Raw genomic sequence first — 18,772 nt, forward strand, 5'->3', positions numbered from 1 at the left:
AGTCCGATTGAATCATTTTTTTATTGATTGAAGCTGAACCAAATTAATAATTCAGCACAACAAAAAAAACAAGCCCGATAAAAAAAGGGTAATGTGCAGCATCTAAAAATAGAAAAGCCTTCACATGATGCTGGTGATTCCGAAACATAGTCTACCCGTGTAAGTGCATGCGTCTAGAAGACATGCCTCACGTCATCTGCTGCATATACTTCATCCGATTAATGCTCATGGACAAAAAAAAAAAAAAAAAAAGAACACACAAACATCACGTTTATTCATCGGGCCTACATACCTCTAAACGAGTAGAGCTCTCTCGGCGAGTGCATGTAGATAATCACACACACTGACCCATGGCAGGTGGGCAAACGTGATTAATATCCGTCCACTTGGAAACCTGCAGCGCAGTGGTCCAAATCCCCCCCAATCCCCCCCCCCAGTCTCCGCGTCGCTGCGCGCTGGATCGGAGCTGTCCTCGGTCCTGGGTGGGAATGCACTTGGCTCCGACGTCCTTAACCCGCTGCTATAGGTGTAGCATATACATGCACAGACAGTACACCTCGTCCCTAGCGGACCTACTGAGCCTTGGAGACCTCCATGCAGGGCCTGTGTGCAGAAGCCTGCTCAATGTCTCCCTCGCCGATGGAAGAAGAGATGGAGAGCAGAGGGGCAGCAGCGTGCTACTCTTGCAGTACGGGAGAAGATGTCTTCCATTTAAAAAGCGAAAACCTATATGGTGAGGATGGGGATTAAAAAAGGCTCGTGCCTTCGCGACGACGTCGACCGCGTGCGAAAAACACAAATGAACCCCTCAGCGTAAAATAAACACAAAAAACTAACGCCGAGAAAATGGCTACTATGAGGTCTATAAATAGATGTGCACCCTGGCTAAGCCAACCCGCGTAAGAAAAAAAGAATCCCCTCAGCTTTTTGATGCGGGTATCCGCAGTTATTCCGGTTGGTTGTGATGGAGAAACGACGCCCTGTCATTGGTCGAGCGTCGGATGCTGCGCTCGTCCGTCGCTGTCGCAACCGTCTGCGCTCGAGCGCCCATTGGCCGCCGCGGGGTGGCGGCCAATGGCTGATGGCTGCAGGCTGACTCGCTGCTGGATGTGTCAGGGGCCCAGATGTGTTGTGTGTGAGATGCTGTTATAGGGACACACTATGTAACACACGTTCTTGGCATCCTAAACAATGGTACCCTGACAAGTCAAGAAGGGCGCAAGAAGGTGCGCCCCTGTTCCGTGTGTAGTATAGGCCTGCAGTGAGCACCCATTGTTGTGTTTATTCAATTAACGTTAGGTAATAGCTAATACATATGGTTTGATGGACACGTATGTGTCATTACACGCAGGAGGGTGCAAAGATATCGGCTATATGCATGCTGGTTGGATTTCATTTTCAAGTCCATGCGAACAGCATTGAAATCATGGATGTAGGCCTTTTAGGATTTTATATTACAGGTTCTATGCCTAATTTATGTAACTTAAGTTATATGTATAAATTATGATATGAGATTATATAAATTAGAACAGATGGCAATGTGTTAAACGAAAAAGAAAGGCAAATCCACGTCATAAATACTTGGCCTGTTAAGCCCTTTGAGACTGTATTGGTGATTAAGGGCTATACAAATAAAATTGAATTGCAACTCAGATACGTAGGAAACACTGACTACTAGCTTTTATATAAATACATGTAGAATTGGCATATGAGCAAAAGGTCTATCTGCAAAAAAATATTGTATGATCGAAATGGGTGGATTTTAACACTTTAAAATGCATAAATTAAGACGATACTCCGCATCAGATTATACTCGGTCGTCTAATTCATAATTAAGTATCTTTTGTTTCAATAGTAAAATCGTTAATGATCGTAAAAGTTTATATTAACTGCATCACCGATGCATCTCTGCTTCACTTAACTACAGAACCCATGATGCATCACGCTTTTACACCAGCAGCGCGACTTCCGGGGCACAAGGTTAAAAGCTGAAATGCTCCACTTGAGCCTGTGCACTTGTCAAGTTCGGTCAAAATTGGTGTTTCAGGCGGTTCGACTTGTATTTACATATAATTAACTAATCTTAAACAAGCTCTTTAGATGGATGCCGTGAACAGACATCGCTCCCTTTATAAGGGAACAACGCCGCCGTGGAAGGAAACCTATAGGAAGGTGAAAAGTTGTGCAACTAGCTCGGTAGCATGTTTAGTGGATGTGGACACAACAAGTAATGTTCACGGCTGTTTCATTGCTTTATTCAATAGCGATGTCTGGATCGACTGAGGAACAGTCGTTCCCGGCTACTGGATCGATACCGTCAGATGGAGCACGGCCCTCAACCTCCCGGTGCAAAGGGCTCCCTGGTCCAGGAGGTGATGGAGGAGGAGTGGTCCGCCCTGCAGTCAGAGGACCGCGCTCTGCCCTCGCTGTGGGGGTCGAACGGTCCTGGACAGGTAGGCTGAGGCTCGTTGTGTCCGCAATATTGATTAATGTGTGCATAGTTTTGAGCTCTGTGACATTGCTGTCTGAGATTTTCTGAGATGTATATGGATTTTGATGGATAGGTCAACATTGACAGTTTGTGACTGTATCCTTTCGTTTTGTTATTTACCAGATGTTTAGTGCCATGAAGGAATATGATGAACTGGCGGTGCTAGAGGAGATCCAAAAGGAGCTCATCTCACAAGGTACAAAGCTCAAGTCTCACCGCAACTTTTATACTGTTATGAAACTGGAGTTTTTTCTTCTGGGAATGGCTCAAGATCTGACTTTTTTTGTTTAATAATGTTTTTCAGAGCTTTCCATCATTGAGGAATACGAGAGGAACCAGCAGTTTGAGGAGCAGTATATCTCGTCCATCGTAGAAGGAAGGGAAGATGATGCCATTCATATTATTTGCCCAATATGCCGCATGTAAGCCTTTTGAAATAATCAATGGATTGTTTTCTGTATGAAATCATGTTTGTCCATAGTGAACACCGACTTTTAATTTTAAAAGTAGAATATCAGGAATATTTACTTTAAGCTGCAGTAAGCATTATAGGGCCCTCCCACTTTTTTAAATGTATTAAAGTCTGTCTGAATCAAAACAAAGTCAGATGAAGAAGATGCTCATTTTAGTTTAAATTTTTTATTTCAGCAGGTTTGTTGAAAATGGTTGATATAATAGAATTACAGACCCTAAAAATAATGTTTAAAGCAAAGATCAGATCATTACCAGAACAATTACAAAGCTTGTTTAAACTGGAGGAAGGGGACAACAGACTGAAGCTTGACTTTAAATATACATTTGCAAGGTTGAGCTTAAAACAAAGGTGTATTTCTGTTACAGGTGTAAAAGTATGGCATTCACAAAGCAAGGAATTGAAAAGTTGTACAAGTATGTCTCAGTTTAAGAAAATGTTTAAAAAAGAAAAGATAAGTATTTACAAAAAAGAAGAAGGAGAAAGAGAAAAAGAAGGGAAAAAAGAAAAAGATAGATAGACGAGTGGTGTTAACCGTTATTTTGTTTGTTTGTTTTGTTTTTTTGTCATTGCTATGTTTCATTACCTTTAATATTTTGAAACAGAGAATAATATTGGTGTTGAAGTAAGCCATTTAAATTTAAATTTGTAACAACAGAGAGGGGCAGGTATTATAAGTTTTTTCTTCATCCTGCTCCTTTTCATTCATGGTGAAAATGTGTACACTATGTATATGTGCAACTATGTGAGAACCATGAATGAAATAAATCAAAAATGAAATGAAATGAAATGAAATGAAATTAGGTCACACTTAAACCTTTTTTTTTTTTATAGATGTTTTAATGACAAAAGACATCCATTTCCTGTTTGATCTATCTTTAAGGAAAAACCTGGCCATCAACAGCCATTTTGTCTCCTGCCCCTGTGGAATGTATATCAATACGAGGGTATGTATCCATTTGGTTCTCTAATGGTGTTTTTCCATTGGCACTTTTTGCTGTGCCTACCGCGCCGCGCTGATTTGCATGACCACAACCAGTTTAAAGCAGCATGCTGTACTGCACCTTGGATGGACCATCTCAGGGGTCGCGCCAAAGCGAGCCCTGGTCGGCCAAAGTGAGCCCTGGTCGCCGTTTGGGGCCAGAAGTTGTCCCTCAAATTGTGGAACTATAGACCTATACGGCAATTCACCATGACGTCACACTATGTTCTTCCGGGTGGCAAAAGCCGATGCGTTCTCCGTTGGCACCACTAGTAAACAAACCCTTCCACGATCGAGAAAACAGAGTAAATGGCTTGAATTAATGATTTTCTTCTAGCGGGGTGCTACGGGACGTCTCATTAATATATATATATATATATAATATATTATATTAATATAGTTTTCGTCATCGTTTCAACTTCAGATCAACAACAATGTTTTGTTGACTGTGTGACATAGTCTTTATTGTTATTTATTTATTATTATTTATTATTATTATTTGTGTTTACAGCCGGCTGGATGGCTTCTGGTCAGTGGTAGCCGCTCGTTCTGCCACCCGGAAGTGTCGTTACGGCTATTGTTTACTAACATTCTGAAATGCCGTATACAAATTCAATAATCTGTGCCTTGTGTATGAGACGCATAACCATGCATGAAAAGTATGGCCACAGTTCACAGCCTGATAGAAGCGCGGTGATGTTAGTTTGACGTTAATCTCTTGCAAATCAAAATAGCTTGTTGACATAGTACAGACTTCTTTCAGATTAGTCTTGGTGTAAAGACTGGAAATTGGGACAATATTTCACACCATTAGATCACTGATATCGATTTTCAGCACGGGTTTTGCATAATATCAAGGACATAGTGTGGCACTCGAGGAAATATCTGTGAAACATTGTCCAATGAGTAAACTGGACGAATAATAATAAATCGGCTCTCGGTGAGCCATTGAGATGAGGAAGCAAAAAAGGGGTGTTAGCTGATTGTCCGACATGCTGTACTAAACAAAATATCCGCTGAGATCAAAGAATCTGTTTACCGGTTTTTATTATAGAAGTAGGACAACTTATCATAACGTGCTCAAAGTATAAAGAAAATCAATCACAGCGATCAAAGCAAAAACAGCGTTCAACAAAAAATACGGCCTCCCAGTAACTCACCCTCTCTTTCTTAGTTACTTCCGTCCGTACCAGCGCACCTGTGATTATATTAGCTAGATGTTACTGCCCATATGATCCTTACCCAATTACTGTGATATCAAAAATAAACAGCAAAAAGTAACGAAATATAACAACCAAAATAACCCAAATATAAACCACGAAATTATCTATTTCCATTTCATCATAATAAATACCTTCATGGCTCCTACATTGAACATCAAACTGAATTCATCATCAGGATATCATTGTGTGTGTCACCGTCCGTCTGAAGCCACTCAAATATATTAAATGTGTCATAAAGGAGACAATCCGATTTTACTCTAGGCTATAATATACAACAAAATAGGCAATTAAAGACTTTTGTTGTATCATCGACTCATAACATCCAGGCCAAAAGTATAAAGTGGGTTTGACTGGGGGTGGGGCAAAAATTCCTTCTAGCATGCCTCTACAGTGGGCTCCATCGTGTTAAGAGGTATGTGCAGCCCACTGGAGCTGGCTGTCATAATCCTGCTCTGCGCTGCCAAAGTAGAAGGAAAAAGATTCAGGACGAGGGCGTTTCATCCTATTTCTAAAATCCCCTTAAACCTTTGGCTAGTGACATTTCTACAAGTTAACTAATTGGATGAGGGGCCACTAGTTCTTTTTAATTGGTTATTGTGCTTTTAAATCTTGTTTGCATCAATAACAGAAGCCGGTCAGCCAGGCCAATATTGGTGATTTATTTATTATTTCTTTCAGCGATGCAACATTTCTCCTAAGATGGTGCAGAATCTCCTGGAGTTGAGGTTCTCTCAGCACATGGAGGGCTGCCTCCACAACCCTGTGTTCTCCATGGCCGCAGACACAGACAGCTCTAACAACCTCATGCTAAGTTGCCAGGTAACACTGTAGTTTTTCAAACTTTACATGTGCTAAATATACTTTAGATTGAAATGATATAGACTGGAGCCCTATATGAAGCGAGCAGAGTGTGTGTGTGTGTGTGTGTGTGTGTGTGTGTGTGTGTGTGTGTGTGTGTGTGTGTGTGTGTGTGTGTGTGTGTGTGTGTGTGTGTGTGTGTGTGTGTGTGTGTGTGTGTGTGTGTGTGTGTGTGTGTGTGTGTGTGTGGGGGGGGGGGAGGGAGATTACTCCCTTAAAACAAGTACTCCTATTATTTTGGGGGGTTTAGTTACAAATAGCAATAGGGCTTTATACTTTACTTTATTTGTCCAAAAAAAATGATGTTATTTGTCCATCAAAAAACATTAATACTCATGCATGCACATTTGATGGTTGGTATGGAGTAAGCAAGCATATATTGGTCACACACATAATAACTATTATATGATGGAAACCCAAATGTACCCTGAACACTGTTAATATCTTTTTGTTTTTGTGTTTCAGGCTTGTGACTTCCTGTCCATTGTTCTGTGAAAGACCCATGCTGACTCGTCAGATGTATTTTACTGTATATTTTATCCTTGACCCTCTTTTGTGGAAATATTATTAAAGAAATATTTTAATATAAAGTTTTTCAGTTTATATATTTTTAATTATTTATTTTTACAAGGGGATGGGGGACACCACAGTCAGCTTAAGGGACACCTGTAACCCACTTGTAGGTTGTGCTAAACTAGCCACAAGCTTTAAAATAACTTAATTAAATGTTACACCAACTTTAGGTGTATGTAATGTTATAGTATACCTTTTTTTGCTGTAATGATTTTTTTTTCTTTCTCAATGAAAAATACTATAGTATACTTTTGTGTATAAATGTAGCCTTATTGTTGTATTGGTAAAGACAAGAAAATGTTCAAATGCATCTATCCACTGCATCCCAATGTGAAGTCATTGATTAATAAGGTATCAGACTAAGTTTAGTTAACTAAATGAATACATATGGAAAATGATATTGCAATTGAAAGCAGGGCAAAAAAAGTGTATTCATTTTTGAATGTGATGTTTGATTGATTTAGATATATTAAGGGGCAACCATACCTTTACACTGAGAGAACAAGAGGTGGCAACATTGATGCATCATGCATCAGGACCTAACCGGAAAGCGGAGGGGGCAGAGCTGCAGCCAGACTAGTAAAGATGGCAGCCGCGGCAGTGGCTGAGTTTCAGAGAGCACAGTCTCTGCTCGGAACGGACCGGAATGCCTCTATTGACATCTTGCATTCTATCGGTAAGCGGGGACATCGCCGTGTCCGCTCAAATAGATCTCGTCGGGCGGTCCGCTGATGTGTTTTCATTGTGTGTTGAGTGAGGCTAGCTTGATTGGCTGTTAGCCGGTTAGCACGGCGCAGGGACTGACTGGTCCACATCCCCGTTCTCCCACAGTGAGTCAGCAGCAGCAGGTTAGCTACATACCGGCTAGCCCGCTAAGCTAAGGCTGGCTAAATGGCTCTTTCATTGTGAACTTGGGTGACAGTTTGTGTAGTGTGCGTTGGTTTAAAAGGCAGCCTCTTGAGCAGCGACCCAGCGGTGGACAGACAGATGTGTATTTATGTGTTGAGTTTGAATGACAGTTTCTCTCCGAGGTTAACTACTGAGGGACAACTCCTGTCAGCGTTGTGTTGGTCTGTGTAACGTTAGAGCCACAGAGGTGATATAGTTGTGCAGTTGGTTCCTCTGTTTGACGAATTAAGATGTGTTTTTATCTGCAATTCGGCAATGACTTGAAATAATTCGTTAAAAATAATAATTTAGATATTTGTTCAGATTAATAGAAAAAGTGAGTGAGCAATAGAATGCTGTTTCTGATCAACTAAGGGAGGTAGCCTATAGATAAAGTATTATGTTTATATTATTATAAGTAGCTTTTATGTTGAATACAATGTAGAAATACAAATGCTCCTTTGAAACTTGTGTGTGTGTTGTAGTAAAGCGCGACGTCCAGGAGAGCGATGAGGAGGCGGTGCGTGTTAAGGAGCAGAGCATCCTGGAGCTCGGCGGGCTGCTTGCCAAGACGGGCCAGGCTGCAGGTATCCATGGCAACATAATATTGCAAGCTTCGGTTCTGTTTTTGGACACAAACATTGAACTGTGCACTCGGCCTGGTTTCGGGAGTCATTAAGTGGTCTTCCAGGTTATGACCGAGTTATGATATCATCTTAAGTATTGGTGACGCATTACATTTAGGCACTAAAGATGGATGACAAGATATGACAGCTAAGCTGCATGATTTGATCAGCACGTAACTGCGTGATGGACATGTTATTATACTACTGTGAAACAAGGAAGACATGGTGGAAATAATGGTAGCATTAAGGTCAGCTGCATTCGAGTCATCCTTATATTTCATGTAATTTTTTGCACAAGTTGGACCCTTAGTCATACTTGGGTCACACCTTGTAACGGCTTACTTTCATTCTTTTTTAATACTTTTAACAGTAATGCAGCTGATTATTAAAGCTGTTCATTCTGCAGCCCCAGCGGAAGGCATATATGCCTTCCAAACAAACAAAATAAACAAACAAAAATAAAAAAAATATTTTTTTATTTTTTGTTTTCTTGTAGAGAGCGTTCTTAACCACACGCAGTGGATTTTTTTTAGGGAGGACATACAATTTGCCTTATTGTGTAAAGATAAATTCATTTTCGCTTTTTTCCTCTGCATTTGAATAACCCCATCCCGTTTCCCCCCCCAGAACTCGGGGGTCTGCTGAAGTATGTGCGGCCCTTCCTCAACTCCATCTCCAAGGCCAAGGCGGCCCGGCTGGTGCGCAGCCTGCTGGACCTCTTCCTGGACATGGAGGCCGCCACGGGCCAGGAGGTGGAGCTGTGTCTGGAGTGCATCGAGTGGGCCAAGACGGAGAAGAGGAAGTTCCTGAGGCAGGCCCTAGAGGTGAGATCATCTTGATGCATCCTAAAACTGAATACCAAATAGTTGGCAAGAATTAGTGCTGACCTCGGATATCCCGATATTTGTTCGTTAGGTAGCTACTCAAATATCAATTCAGTATTCAAATGATTTTTTTTTTGTTTTTATTTATGAACGCAGCGAATGTGTTTCATTGTGAAATGTATTAAGACTACAATACTGTGTCCTTCACAGTATGGTGAAGGACACAATGCCAAAATAATAAAAGGCAGACACAAGACAGGCAGTCAAAGACATAAGAGGTCAGGCTAGACTGACAAGACAATGGGGATGTCTATGTGGGAGGCAAAGTGGTTAACGAGAAGGGAAAGGGGAGAACATTGTGTCAGGCGACGGCAGTCCACTGGTGTTGGTCTCTTCTCACTTGCAGATAAAGAAACATGCTGGCTCATGGGACATGGCTCATTACTCCAAATAAAACCTTTGCTGTGATTACGTTGCAATTTAATATAAAGGTGCCGCCATGTAATTGCTTTCCGTCGTGTGTGATCGGTTAGAAATGCCATAGTGTGTCTGTCGGCTGCATGCTCGTGGGTGAAATGCTCTGAGAAGATCTGTACTTGTAGACCGTGCACATGCGTCTGTGTTGGACCATTTTGATTTGAGACCAATTCCTGACCCATCTCTTCCCTGATTGGTTGGCCCAGTCCATCTTTCCTATCGGTTACTTCCACACACACACACACACACACACACACACACACACACACACACACACACACACACACACACACACACACACACACACACACACACACACACACACACACACACACACACACTGCGTTCATCTAAGAAGAGCTGTCTTCTTGGTTGTTTCTAGTTGAAATCTTAGCCGAAGGATGACCCTGAGCAGGTCTATATAAATAACCGCTTTGAAACCATACGAGGAAGGTCGTTACTTGGGCTGTTTTTCCAGCAAATGCCAACATAGACGGAGCAACTGAAGGGCAAAGCAGAACTCTGAAGGAAGCTAACTTTTCAAAGGAGCCCGGCAAACCGCGCAGAAAAGCAGTTGCGTAGTAATGGCATAAGGCGAGAGCATTGAAGTTTTTTCAGTCCAAAGACAAGACGACGAATATTAAAATGAAAATTTTAAAACAATTCAAAGATGGCCTACATAATGCTATGGAAACCCACATCTCCAAACGCTGGTAACGTCGGTAAACTGTATATTTACACCATATAATGGACAGGGCTCAGAGGGAGGAGATGGACTAGACTGGCATTCAGCGTAGTCCAGAGGATGATTGAGAGGCTATGAGGAAGCAGAGCCTGTCGGTTCAGTGGGATGGCGTTAGTCTGTCCTCCAAAATCTAAACATCTGGACAGCCCTACTACCGCCAGAGAAGTCTGTGGTGCCAAATGTATCTGTAAATTCATAATTGGATGTCAATCTCTGAGACTTAGCTACATGTCACCAATTATATAACTAATTAGATTATAATGCAAATTTTGAAGTTGGACCTCATGTGTGAATGAGGATTGAATTAATGATTGTCGGATGCATGTATATTTGCTACGCACAATTTAATTGACATTACATTTATATAATTTTATTAACATTTCCGTTTTCTTGTTATTTAAACAGCTACAAGAAATGTTAACCGTTCTGTTTAATTCAGGTTCTGGCACAATTTTTGCTTTAACTGCTCTCCCTCAGCAATCTGTGTAATGACTGATCCTCCTTTGTCCTCCTCAGACTCGTCTCATCTCCCTGTATTTCGACACAAAGCGTTACCAGGAAGCTCTGCAGCTAGGTGAGAGTCTGCTGTCCATCATGCCGATGTCAATACACATCCTCATATTTTAGGAGTGAATGTTGTTCATCTGTCTCTTTTGAAAAAGTACGAGGGCTCAGAGGTATTTAAGGCATAATGGAAGTTTTTGGAGTTGTGTGGATATTAGGGCCAGTACATATGTACCTACGTATCTAAGTTGTACGTTGTTGTACGACAAGTTGTACGTACATACGTACGCAAGTTGTACGCATTATACCCTTCTGAACGTAGGTTGTTTCTACCGCCTCCAGGCACCCAGCTGCTCCAGGAGCTGAAGAAGATGGACGACAAGGCGCTGCTGGTGGAGGTGCAACTGCTGGAGAGCAAGACCTACCACGCCCTGAGCAACCTGCCCAAGGCCCGGGCCGCACTCACCTCCGCCCGCACCACAGCCAACGGCATCTACTGCCAGCCCAAGCTACAGGCCGCACTGGACATGCAGTCGGGTGAGTGGAACAAAAGGATTCTCCCTCATATGCTGCCGGTGAAAATGTTGGCACATTTTCAGCTGGTTTACAGATTGGACTTCGTACATAAGACGGCAGACCCGTAATTAGTGTTCTGAGTGACACCTGTGTCACCGGGAGACATTAAGGGTGGATGAGTGTGGGGGCGATTTGCTGCAGGTGGAAACCCTTGCAGCTGAGTTCTCTCTTCTTGGAGCCTGTCCAGGGCTTTGATGGGAACCGCTGTCAGGTTGAATTAATTATTCCATACGGGAGGAGATGAGTGATGTTGATGTGTTTTCGATCTTCTAGAAGGCAGATTTGGTGATGGATCTGATGTTGGACTAGAATGACAGGATTGTCTGCAATAAATACACAGCCATAAGCTCACTCACTCCGTTAGTGTCACCGCCGCCAGTGTGTAGCTAGTCTGTTGACTCCCTGTAATGTTATCATAACTTCTTTGAGCTGGGCTTTGTCCTTCCTTCCCTTGCTGTTTCTATTCAAAGAATGCTACCGTTTATAACTCTTTCTTGTCGCTTTTCTATGCCGCCATAAACGTAAAACCCTCTTCAGGTTTTACAGGTAGGCATTTGGGAACCTGGGGGCCATAAGTAATGTTTGTATCCCCCCCCCCCCCCCCAGGGATCATCCATGCGGCGGAGGAGAAGGACTGGAAGACGGCCTACTCCTACTTCTACGAGGCCTTCGAGGGCTACGACTCCATCGACAGCCCCCGGGCCATCACCTCGCTCAAGTACATGCTGCTGTGCAAGATCATGCTCAACCTGTAAGCTGCTGCCCCTTCTGCACCCACAGTTCATAACTGTTTACACTCTCCAACTGTTTCAATATCATGTCAAGAACTATGGTGACTGCACTGCGTTGCAGTTTCATAGCCTTCAGATCTGCTCCATGGGGCATGACTGTAGGGTTAGCAGCATGTCAGGATTTAGTAGACTGACATGAATCTGCTTTTATTAGCCATATGCCTCGAATATGCCTGTAACCAAACAAGATAATTATGTTAACCTAACCTAAAATGCTGGAATCCTGGTGTTGGGCTTGATGATCAGCAGGTGTAGAACCCCAGCACTGCCTCTCCACCTGGGTGTGGTTGTGCAGGTGGACCCTTACTGCATGCTTCAAGACCTCAAGTCTTTCTACTGAAACCAACCCCAAAAACAGTACAATCAGGATTGGTTCAAAGGCTTTGAGCGGATCAGACCCAAAAGTAATTCACCTGAAACCACTTCAGGGACTCCCATTCAGCCTTACAAACACTGGCAGTTACAACTATGCAGGTGAACTGCCAGCTCGTCAGGGGCAGTTATAGTCAGGCGTCTGGCTCAGGGACATCTAGCCCAGAGCCGGAGATTGAACATGACCTGCTCTATCTCCTGAGCCACTTAATACCCTGACTGGTGGCAGGGAGCTGATGGGTCTGGTGTGTCTCCCCCCCCCCCCCCCACCCCTGCAGGCCAGAAGAAGTTCACTCTCTGATTGGAGGAAAACTGGCACTCCGGCATGCTGGCAGACAGGTAAGTGTGTGTGTGTGTGTGTGTGTGTGTGTGTGTGTGTGTGTGTGTGTGTGTGTGTGTGTGTGTGTGTGTGTGTGTGTGTGTGTGTGTGTGTGTGTGTGTGTGTGTGTGTGTGTGTGTGTGTGAGAAAAAGTAGTGTAGTAAAATATTACATATTAATTATAATCATTAAATAATGATTGTGAATATTTTTGGTCTTTCTCCCATTCCCTCAGACAGAGTCACTCAAATGTGTGGCGCAGGCCAGCAAGAACAGATCCCTGGCGGACTTTGAAAAGGTAGGCTGTTCCTCAATGCCGAGGCCTGGTACAGTTTGAATCCTCCCACTGTATGTGTGTCTGAGCACACTGATACTGATGCCCTTCATAGTGAGCCTCTGGCTAAGCTGATAGTGATCATCGCGACTAACAGCATTCTGTCTGTAATTAGATTTGTGAATACAACTCATTCATCCTAGACGTTTCACAAGTTGACGCAGAGGGTAGAAAATCTCAGTGTAAATGGTGGTTTATTTATTCACGTCTTACTACCCCGTGAACGTTGTGAAATGATGTTTGGTGTTGGACTAAGTTAAAATTGTCTGATTCCAATTTCTTTGTATTAAACAACAATGTCTATCCTTTTCCAATGTATTATGTTCATTCATGCTGTCATAGTGTAAACGTGACCCTAATGACGAGCCCCTCTCTGCCCCCCTCCCTACAGGCGCTGACAGATTATAAGCGGGAGCTGAGGGACGACCCCATCATCAGCACCCATCTGGACACGCTCTACGACAACCTGCTGGAGCAGAACCTCATCAGGGTCATCGAGCCCTTCTCCAGGGTCCAGGTAGAACCCCCCCCCCCCACCACACAGCCCCACCCAAGACAGCCCCACCTTAACTCATGCAATATAGGACAGTGCTGCTGGAGATGGTGAATGCAGGTTGTGGTCATTGTCTTGTCTTTATTCATGGTTCTCTCTCTCCCTCTCTTTCTCTCCCCCTCTCCATCTTGCTGTCTCTTTCTCTCTCCAGATAGCACACATTTCCACATTAATCAAACTCAGCAAGGTGAGATTCTGAATTCATTTAAATGTTTGGGATGTTTTGTAACATTATTTGCCTGAGTTGCAAATATTGAGAGATTTTTTACTCCACAGGGTGACGTAGAGAGGAAGCTGTCACAGATGATCTTGGATGAGAAGTTTCACGGTAGGTGTTTGAGGTCAAATCAGCCCACTGCCCGGTACTGACAGATGGAGGGATGTGGGGGGGGGGTATCAATCGTAATGTTTGCTTCCGCAATACCAAAGGTATTGCGGAAGCAAGGTATCAGGTTGAATCCAAAGGTATCAGGTTGAATCCAAACTCTTTTTTTCTCCCCTTTTAATCATTGATAATATGTCAAAGAAAGCAAATCAGTCTCACCGAACTACAGAGGGGGCTTTAGTATATATGGTGAATGGTGGACTTGAAGAACCAGAACCCGCAAAAAAATGGCTTTACCATTTTAATATATTTCTGAAGCATAACAAATTACAGGAGAGATGACTGCAATCATGCAGTTCTCAGACTACTTTTTAGCCTACTTAAAAAAAATGGCATTATGAAATGTGATCCGATTCATACAGAACATTATTGTAGGCATCAAACATTTGAAGTTCCTTGGGGATTTATTTGTACTCTTACTACCCCCTATCGGCACATTTTGAAACAATAGTGAAAGTGATCATTAAATCAAGCAAATGTTTTTATTAATTTGTCAACACAACAAGCCAGTCACAACAAGCCGTGATTTAACTTGTGTCTGCATCTAAACAGCCGGCTAAACAGTGTTGAGAGACTATGAGGGTTAACTCTCCTGGACAGCACTGTTAACCTCAACCGCTCCCGCGATGGCGCTCTGTACATCAACACTGATTTTAAAGGCAAATTATTATATATTTTTATGATCTGTGAAGGAGCACAATGTAAAGTGTTTCTTTTATAACACTCTCAGGCCTGGTACTCAAACCCCATTTTCTGATGCCCCCAAAAATATATTTAAATATTTACATTGAAAGAGCGACGATTTCTCGACGATTTATCTGCTTGAATTGATGACTAAGCGTTAGAAAGAAGAAAATCTGTAGTTGTAGGCAGCCCTAGCATTGACCAGCAGTTGTTCAGCATATCAAACCTGTCTTCTACTTCAATTTATTCAAAGTGTCCACCCCTCTGCATTGAAAAGCCTTTAGATGAAAATGTCACGCGGTGCATTCGAATGATCTTGATGTTGCGATAATGACATGCTTCCCGCTAATTAGAAACTGCGAGTTAATTACAACTCTGCGCTGGGTCTCTCCGGCTACCGCATATAGCGTTTTTACGATCACAAGGCGAGAGATTGAGTGTTAAGGTCTCTGCGCATCGGCAGATGGGGCCAGACAGACTGTCTGAACGCAACAGGAAACGCACTGGGTGAAATAGATGTGGTGCGTGTCCCTCCAGGGATCCTGGACCAGGGCGAAGGGGTGCTGATCATCTTCGAGGAGCCGCTGGTGGACAAGACGTACGAGGCGGCCCTGGAGACCATACACAACATGAGCAAAGTGGTGGACTCCCTGTACAACAAGGCCAAGAAGCTGACATAGGTGGGTGCAGCCACGCACGCCAGCGCTCGTACGCTGGAGGAGTCGTCGGACCCCGGGGGGGGTGTCGGGGGGCCTTTTGTTTGTCAGTATGTAAAGCGTGTTCAAACTTGAGGGTAGAGCCCGGCGGTTCTGGGTGGCTCTTTAGGCAAGGGCGTCAGCGTGGTATGGACAGTGGGAGTGGCAAATGAGAGCCCTCCCCCAGGATAACAAATACATGTTGCCTTTCACACAATTCTGTATTTGTATTGTAAAATGTGCACATTTAGAACATTGTTCTAATATGGGTTCACTTGAAAAACAAAACACCTTGTCTCAAAAGGACAGATTTATTTTAGATTAGCCTTGTTCTATAGCCAATATTTCACACACTATTAGATTGCAGTTATCGATATTCAACACGTTTTTTCCCCAATATCAAGGACATTGTATGGCACTGGAAATATGTGTGAAACATTGTGCAATGCGTAAACAGGAATATTCTGAAGTAAATCAACTCTCAATGAACGGATGAGATTATTTTTTATTATGTCCTACTTTATCTCCTACTAAACATTGCAGTGCTTTCCTTGTGCAATCCCTCAAATGAAAAACATTACAGCTGTTCTGTCTAGGGGATTCTTGGTAGTCCTAATATGCTATATCGCTTGACTTTTAGTTCTGATAGTAACTGATCTACAATTTCATAAATTAATTGAAACATCTTCCAAATGCAAGATATAGTTTGAGATTAAACTAATGTCGGTCATGTCTAAATTAGCCATGTATTCTTGAAATTAAAAAGATGGTCCTACAACATACGTAGTTTGACAGACAATAATTAGAACTAAACAATGATTTATATTATATTTCATATCCCACACCATATGCACTCTTGTAATTTTCAGCTGTACCTCACATTTCCAGTACCAATATAAAAAAAATGAAATTTGGTCAATTTTTGGTTGTCGTGTTTTATTAATATATGGACCTCTACTATGAATGCAACCTTTGACTTGACTGACGATTAAGTTAGTGTAGTAGTTTTCCGAATGAGGGGTTTTGAGGATTAGGTTCAATGCTGCTCTATTGGGAGACGGGAGTAAAGTGCGAGTGAAGCAAAGGTGAAGTAAAACTAAACATTTATGAGATCTTACAAATAACTACTTGATATAAATGCTTTAGAATATCACTGACAGGCTTTAGTGGCCCTTGACATTAGCTTTAGTGGCCGAACACCTACAGAGCAATGCTGGTCAAGGGCACTGCATGCTCATTTTCAGGCCCAAAAAGTCACCTTCTTGGGTCCTCACCAGTCCAGTTTATGATGTGAACGAGACTGCAAACGTTGTCCCATCCGGACCACCGGTCCTCATGTGTCTTCTGTCTGTCCTCCAGGGAGGGAGAGGGACCGCCCACTGTCTCCGGGTTCCGGAGCGACAGCGGCCGGTCGGAGCGGCCGCGACCTCTCAACAAACCCTGGGCCAGCAACAAGGGGAGGATGCAAAACTAAACCCGGCCAATCAGACTCTGTAACAAACCCAGCGGCCAGTGAAATCAGATGTGTGTGTGTGTGGGGGGGGGGGGGTGGGGGGGGCAGCTCATCGACCAAAAGGAAACAACCAATGTGATCACCCCCCCTCCCTCAAAACTTGTTTTCATCCTCCTCCCCTCTGACTGGTTAAAGCTGGTGCACAGGGCTCCCCCCCATGGACCAATCCTGGCACTGCGCTCATCTCTCTACCAACCACAAGTTTCCAATCCACACTGTGGTAGCCTCTCCTTCCCCCTTATCTTTCTCTCCCTCTGTCTCTCTCAATCTCTCGCTCTCTCTCTCTATCTCTATCTGCGCTGGTCATCAGGGAATCTTGTAAGAAAAAGTTACCAATAAATGCCCCCCCACCATATTTAGTGCTCATACATTCTATGAAAAGAAGCCTACAGCGAGATGTGTGAGCGAAACAAGTGTGCACTGGGATGGAGGCCGTAACCGCGGCGACCGACTCCAGCTTCCCCTCCAGTTCCATTCCATTCGCCAAGCTCCTCTGTGAAGCCTTCGACCTCGTAACGTTTATAGTTTTAGGTTTTTTTCCACCTCCTGGTTTAGCCACAGAGGCACCCCTCTCTCTCTCGCTCTCTCTCTCTCTCTCGCTCTCTCTAGCTCTCTCTTGCTCTCTTGTTCTCGTTCTCTCTCGCTCTTTACCACCAATAAAGAAAAACAACTGTTTGGGAGAAGAGCAAAAAAAAAAAGTCCTTAATCCTTCTTCGTCTTCTCTTCGCCATGCACAACATGCACATGCGTTGAACTTTAACCCTCTTTCTGCCCTTTTTTTAAAAAGCGTGATATCAGGACACCTGGATACAAACCTGCCCACCTCGCTGTGCGAAGAGGCACAAGCAGCAGGTTGAACATTTGTCGGTGTGCTGAAGCGTTTTCTTTTTATCTTTTTATTATTTTTGGATGGCATATGCAATGTCAACAACCTCTCTGCTCGCTCTCTCTCTCTCCCCCTCTCCTCTCTCTCTCTCCCCCTCTCCTCTCTCTCTCCCCCTCTCTCCTCTCTCTCTCCCCCTCGCTCCTCTCTCTCTCCCCCCCTCGCTCCTCTCTCTCTCCCCCTCGCTCCTCTCTCTCTCCCTCTCTCTGTAACTAACTCTCCTTCCCCATTTGTATATATTGTTGCCAACCACTTGTTTCCAAACCAAACCCGACGCCCTCCTGCCTCCACACTGTTGGTTCTCTTTCTTCTCCAACCGTAAGGAACGGAACCAACGCGTCCCCTTTAACCGCGGCGGCCGGGTCGAGGAGACCTCTGTATGGGACAACGGGACGACTCGTCTGTGACCTGTGACCTCTAAGTGTTTGAACTAAGAGCAGCGAGGGGTGGGGGGGGTGTACATGATGCTGTATGGGATCAGGGGCTGGGCAGGATCAAACGACATGATACGTAAAGAAATAGAAATGCTAATAAAAAAAATATTAAGCCGATGTTTTTGTGACGTTTTTCTTAACTTTGTTTATTTTTGTCCACTTATGTATGATATTTGCGGAGTAAGGATTTATCAAAGAAGGACTTTAATTGCGCAATGGCTGTGTGTTTTAAATGCTATGAATGAGATTCATGCTGCTTTTCCCGGTGCATTCATGTGTTCTAAAACTACCTATCGTATTCATCTTATCTTATTGTGTATGACTCAATGATTAAACAAGCCATAAGATATATGTATTACGTATTTACTATTTCCTTTTAATTTAATTTTATTAAATTTCACAATTAATCGCAGAGACAACTGGATGTCCCATCTCATGCACGTATAACCACAAACATAAAAATTCTCTCTGTCCTGATATTGGCTTGGAGCAGGATCATTAGCATTTGAAAAGTCGTATAGATCTTGTCTAAGTGGGGGTCTGGGGGCCATTTGGGCCTTGTCGTTGCAT

The 18,772-nt window shown here is 43.3% G+C and overlaps 2 protein-coding genes across 2 annotated transcripts; both read left to right on the plus strand.

Moving 5' to 3' along the window:
- Positions 1-1,986: 1,986 nt before the first annotated feature.
- Positions 1,987-6,842, plus strand: rpain (RPA interacting protein). Its single transcript, XM_084488668.1, has 7 exons — positions 1,987-2,172; positions 2,265-2,453; positions 2,615-2,687; positions 2,796-2,913; positions 3,847-3,910; positions 5,847-5,987; positions 6,492-6,842. Exons 1-7 carry the CDS (start codon positions 2,101-2,103, stop codon positions 6,519-6,521), a joined length of 687 nt encoding a protein of 228 aa, XP_084344794.1. The 5' UTR covers positions 1,987-2,100; the 3' UTR covers positions 6,522-6,842.
- A 323-nt stretch (positions 6,843-7,165) lies between these two features.
- LOC311341657 (26S proteasome non-ATPase regulatory subunit 11A) lies at positions 7,166-18,435 on the plus strand. Its single transcript, XM_084466461.1, has 13 exons — positions 7,166-7,275; positions 7,973-8,074; positions 8,741-8,937; positions 10,676-10,733; positions 11,006-11,200; positions 11,846-11,990; positions 12,681-12,741; positions 12,957-13,019; positions 13,447-13,572; positions 13,760-13,795; positions 13,885-13,936; positions 15,215-15,357; positions 16,732-18,435. Exons 1-12 carry the CDS (start codon positions 7,185-7,187, stop codon positions 15,355-15,357), a joined length of 1,269 nt encoding a protein of 422 aa, XP_084322587.1. The 5' UTR covers positions 7,166-7,184; the 3' UTR covers positions 16,732-18,435.
- The last annotated feature ends 337 nt before the right edge of the window (positions 18,436-18,772 follow it).

Source organism: Micromesistius poutassou (assembly GCF_964030765.1).
Source record: "Micromesistius poutassou genome assembly, chromosome: 1".
Lineage (NCBI taxonomy): Eukaryota > Metazoa > Chordata > Actinopteri > Gadiformes > Gadidae > Micromesistius > Micromesistius poutassou.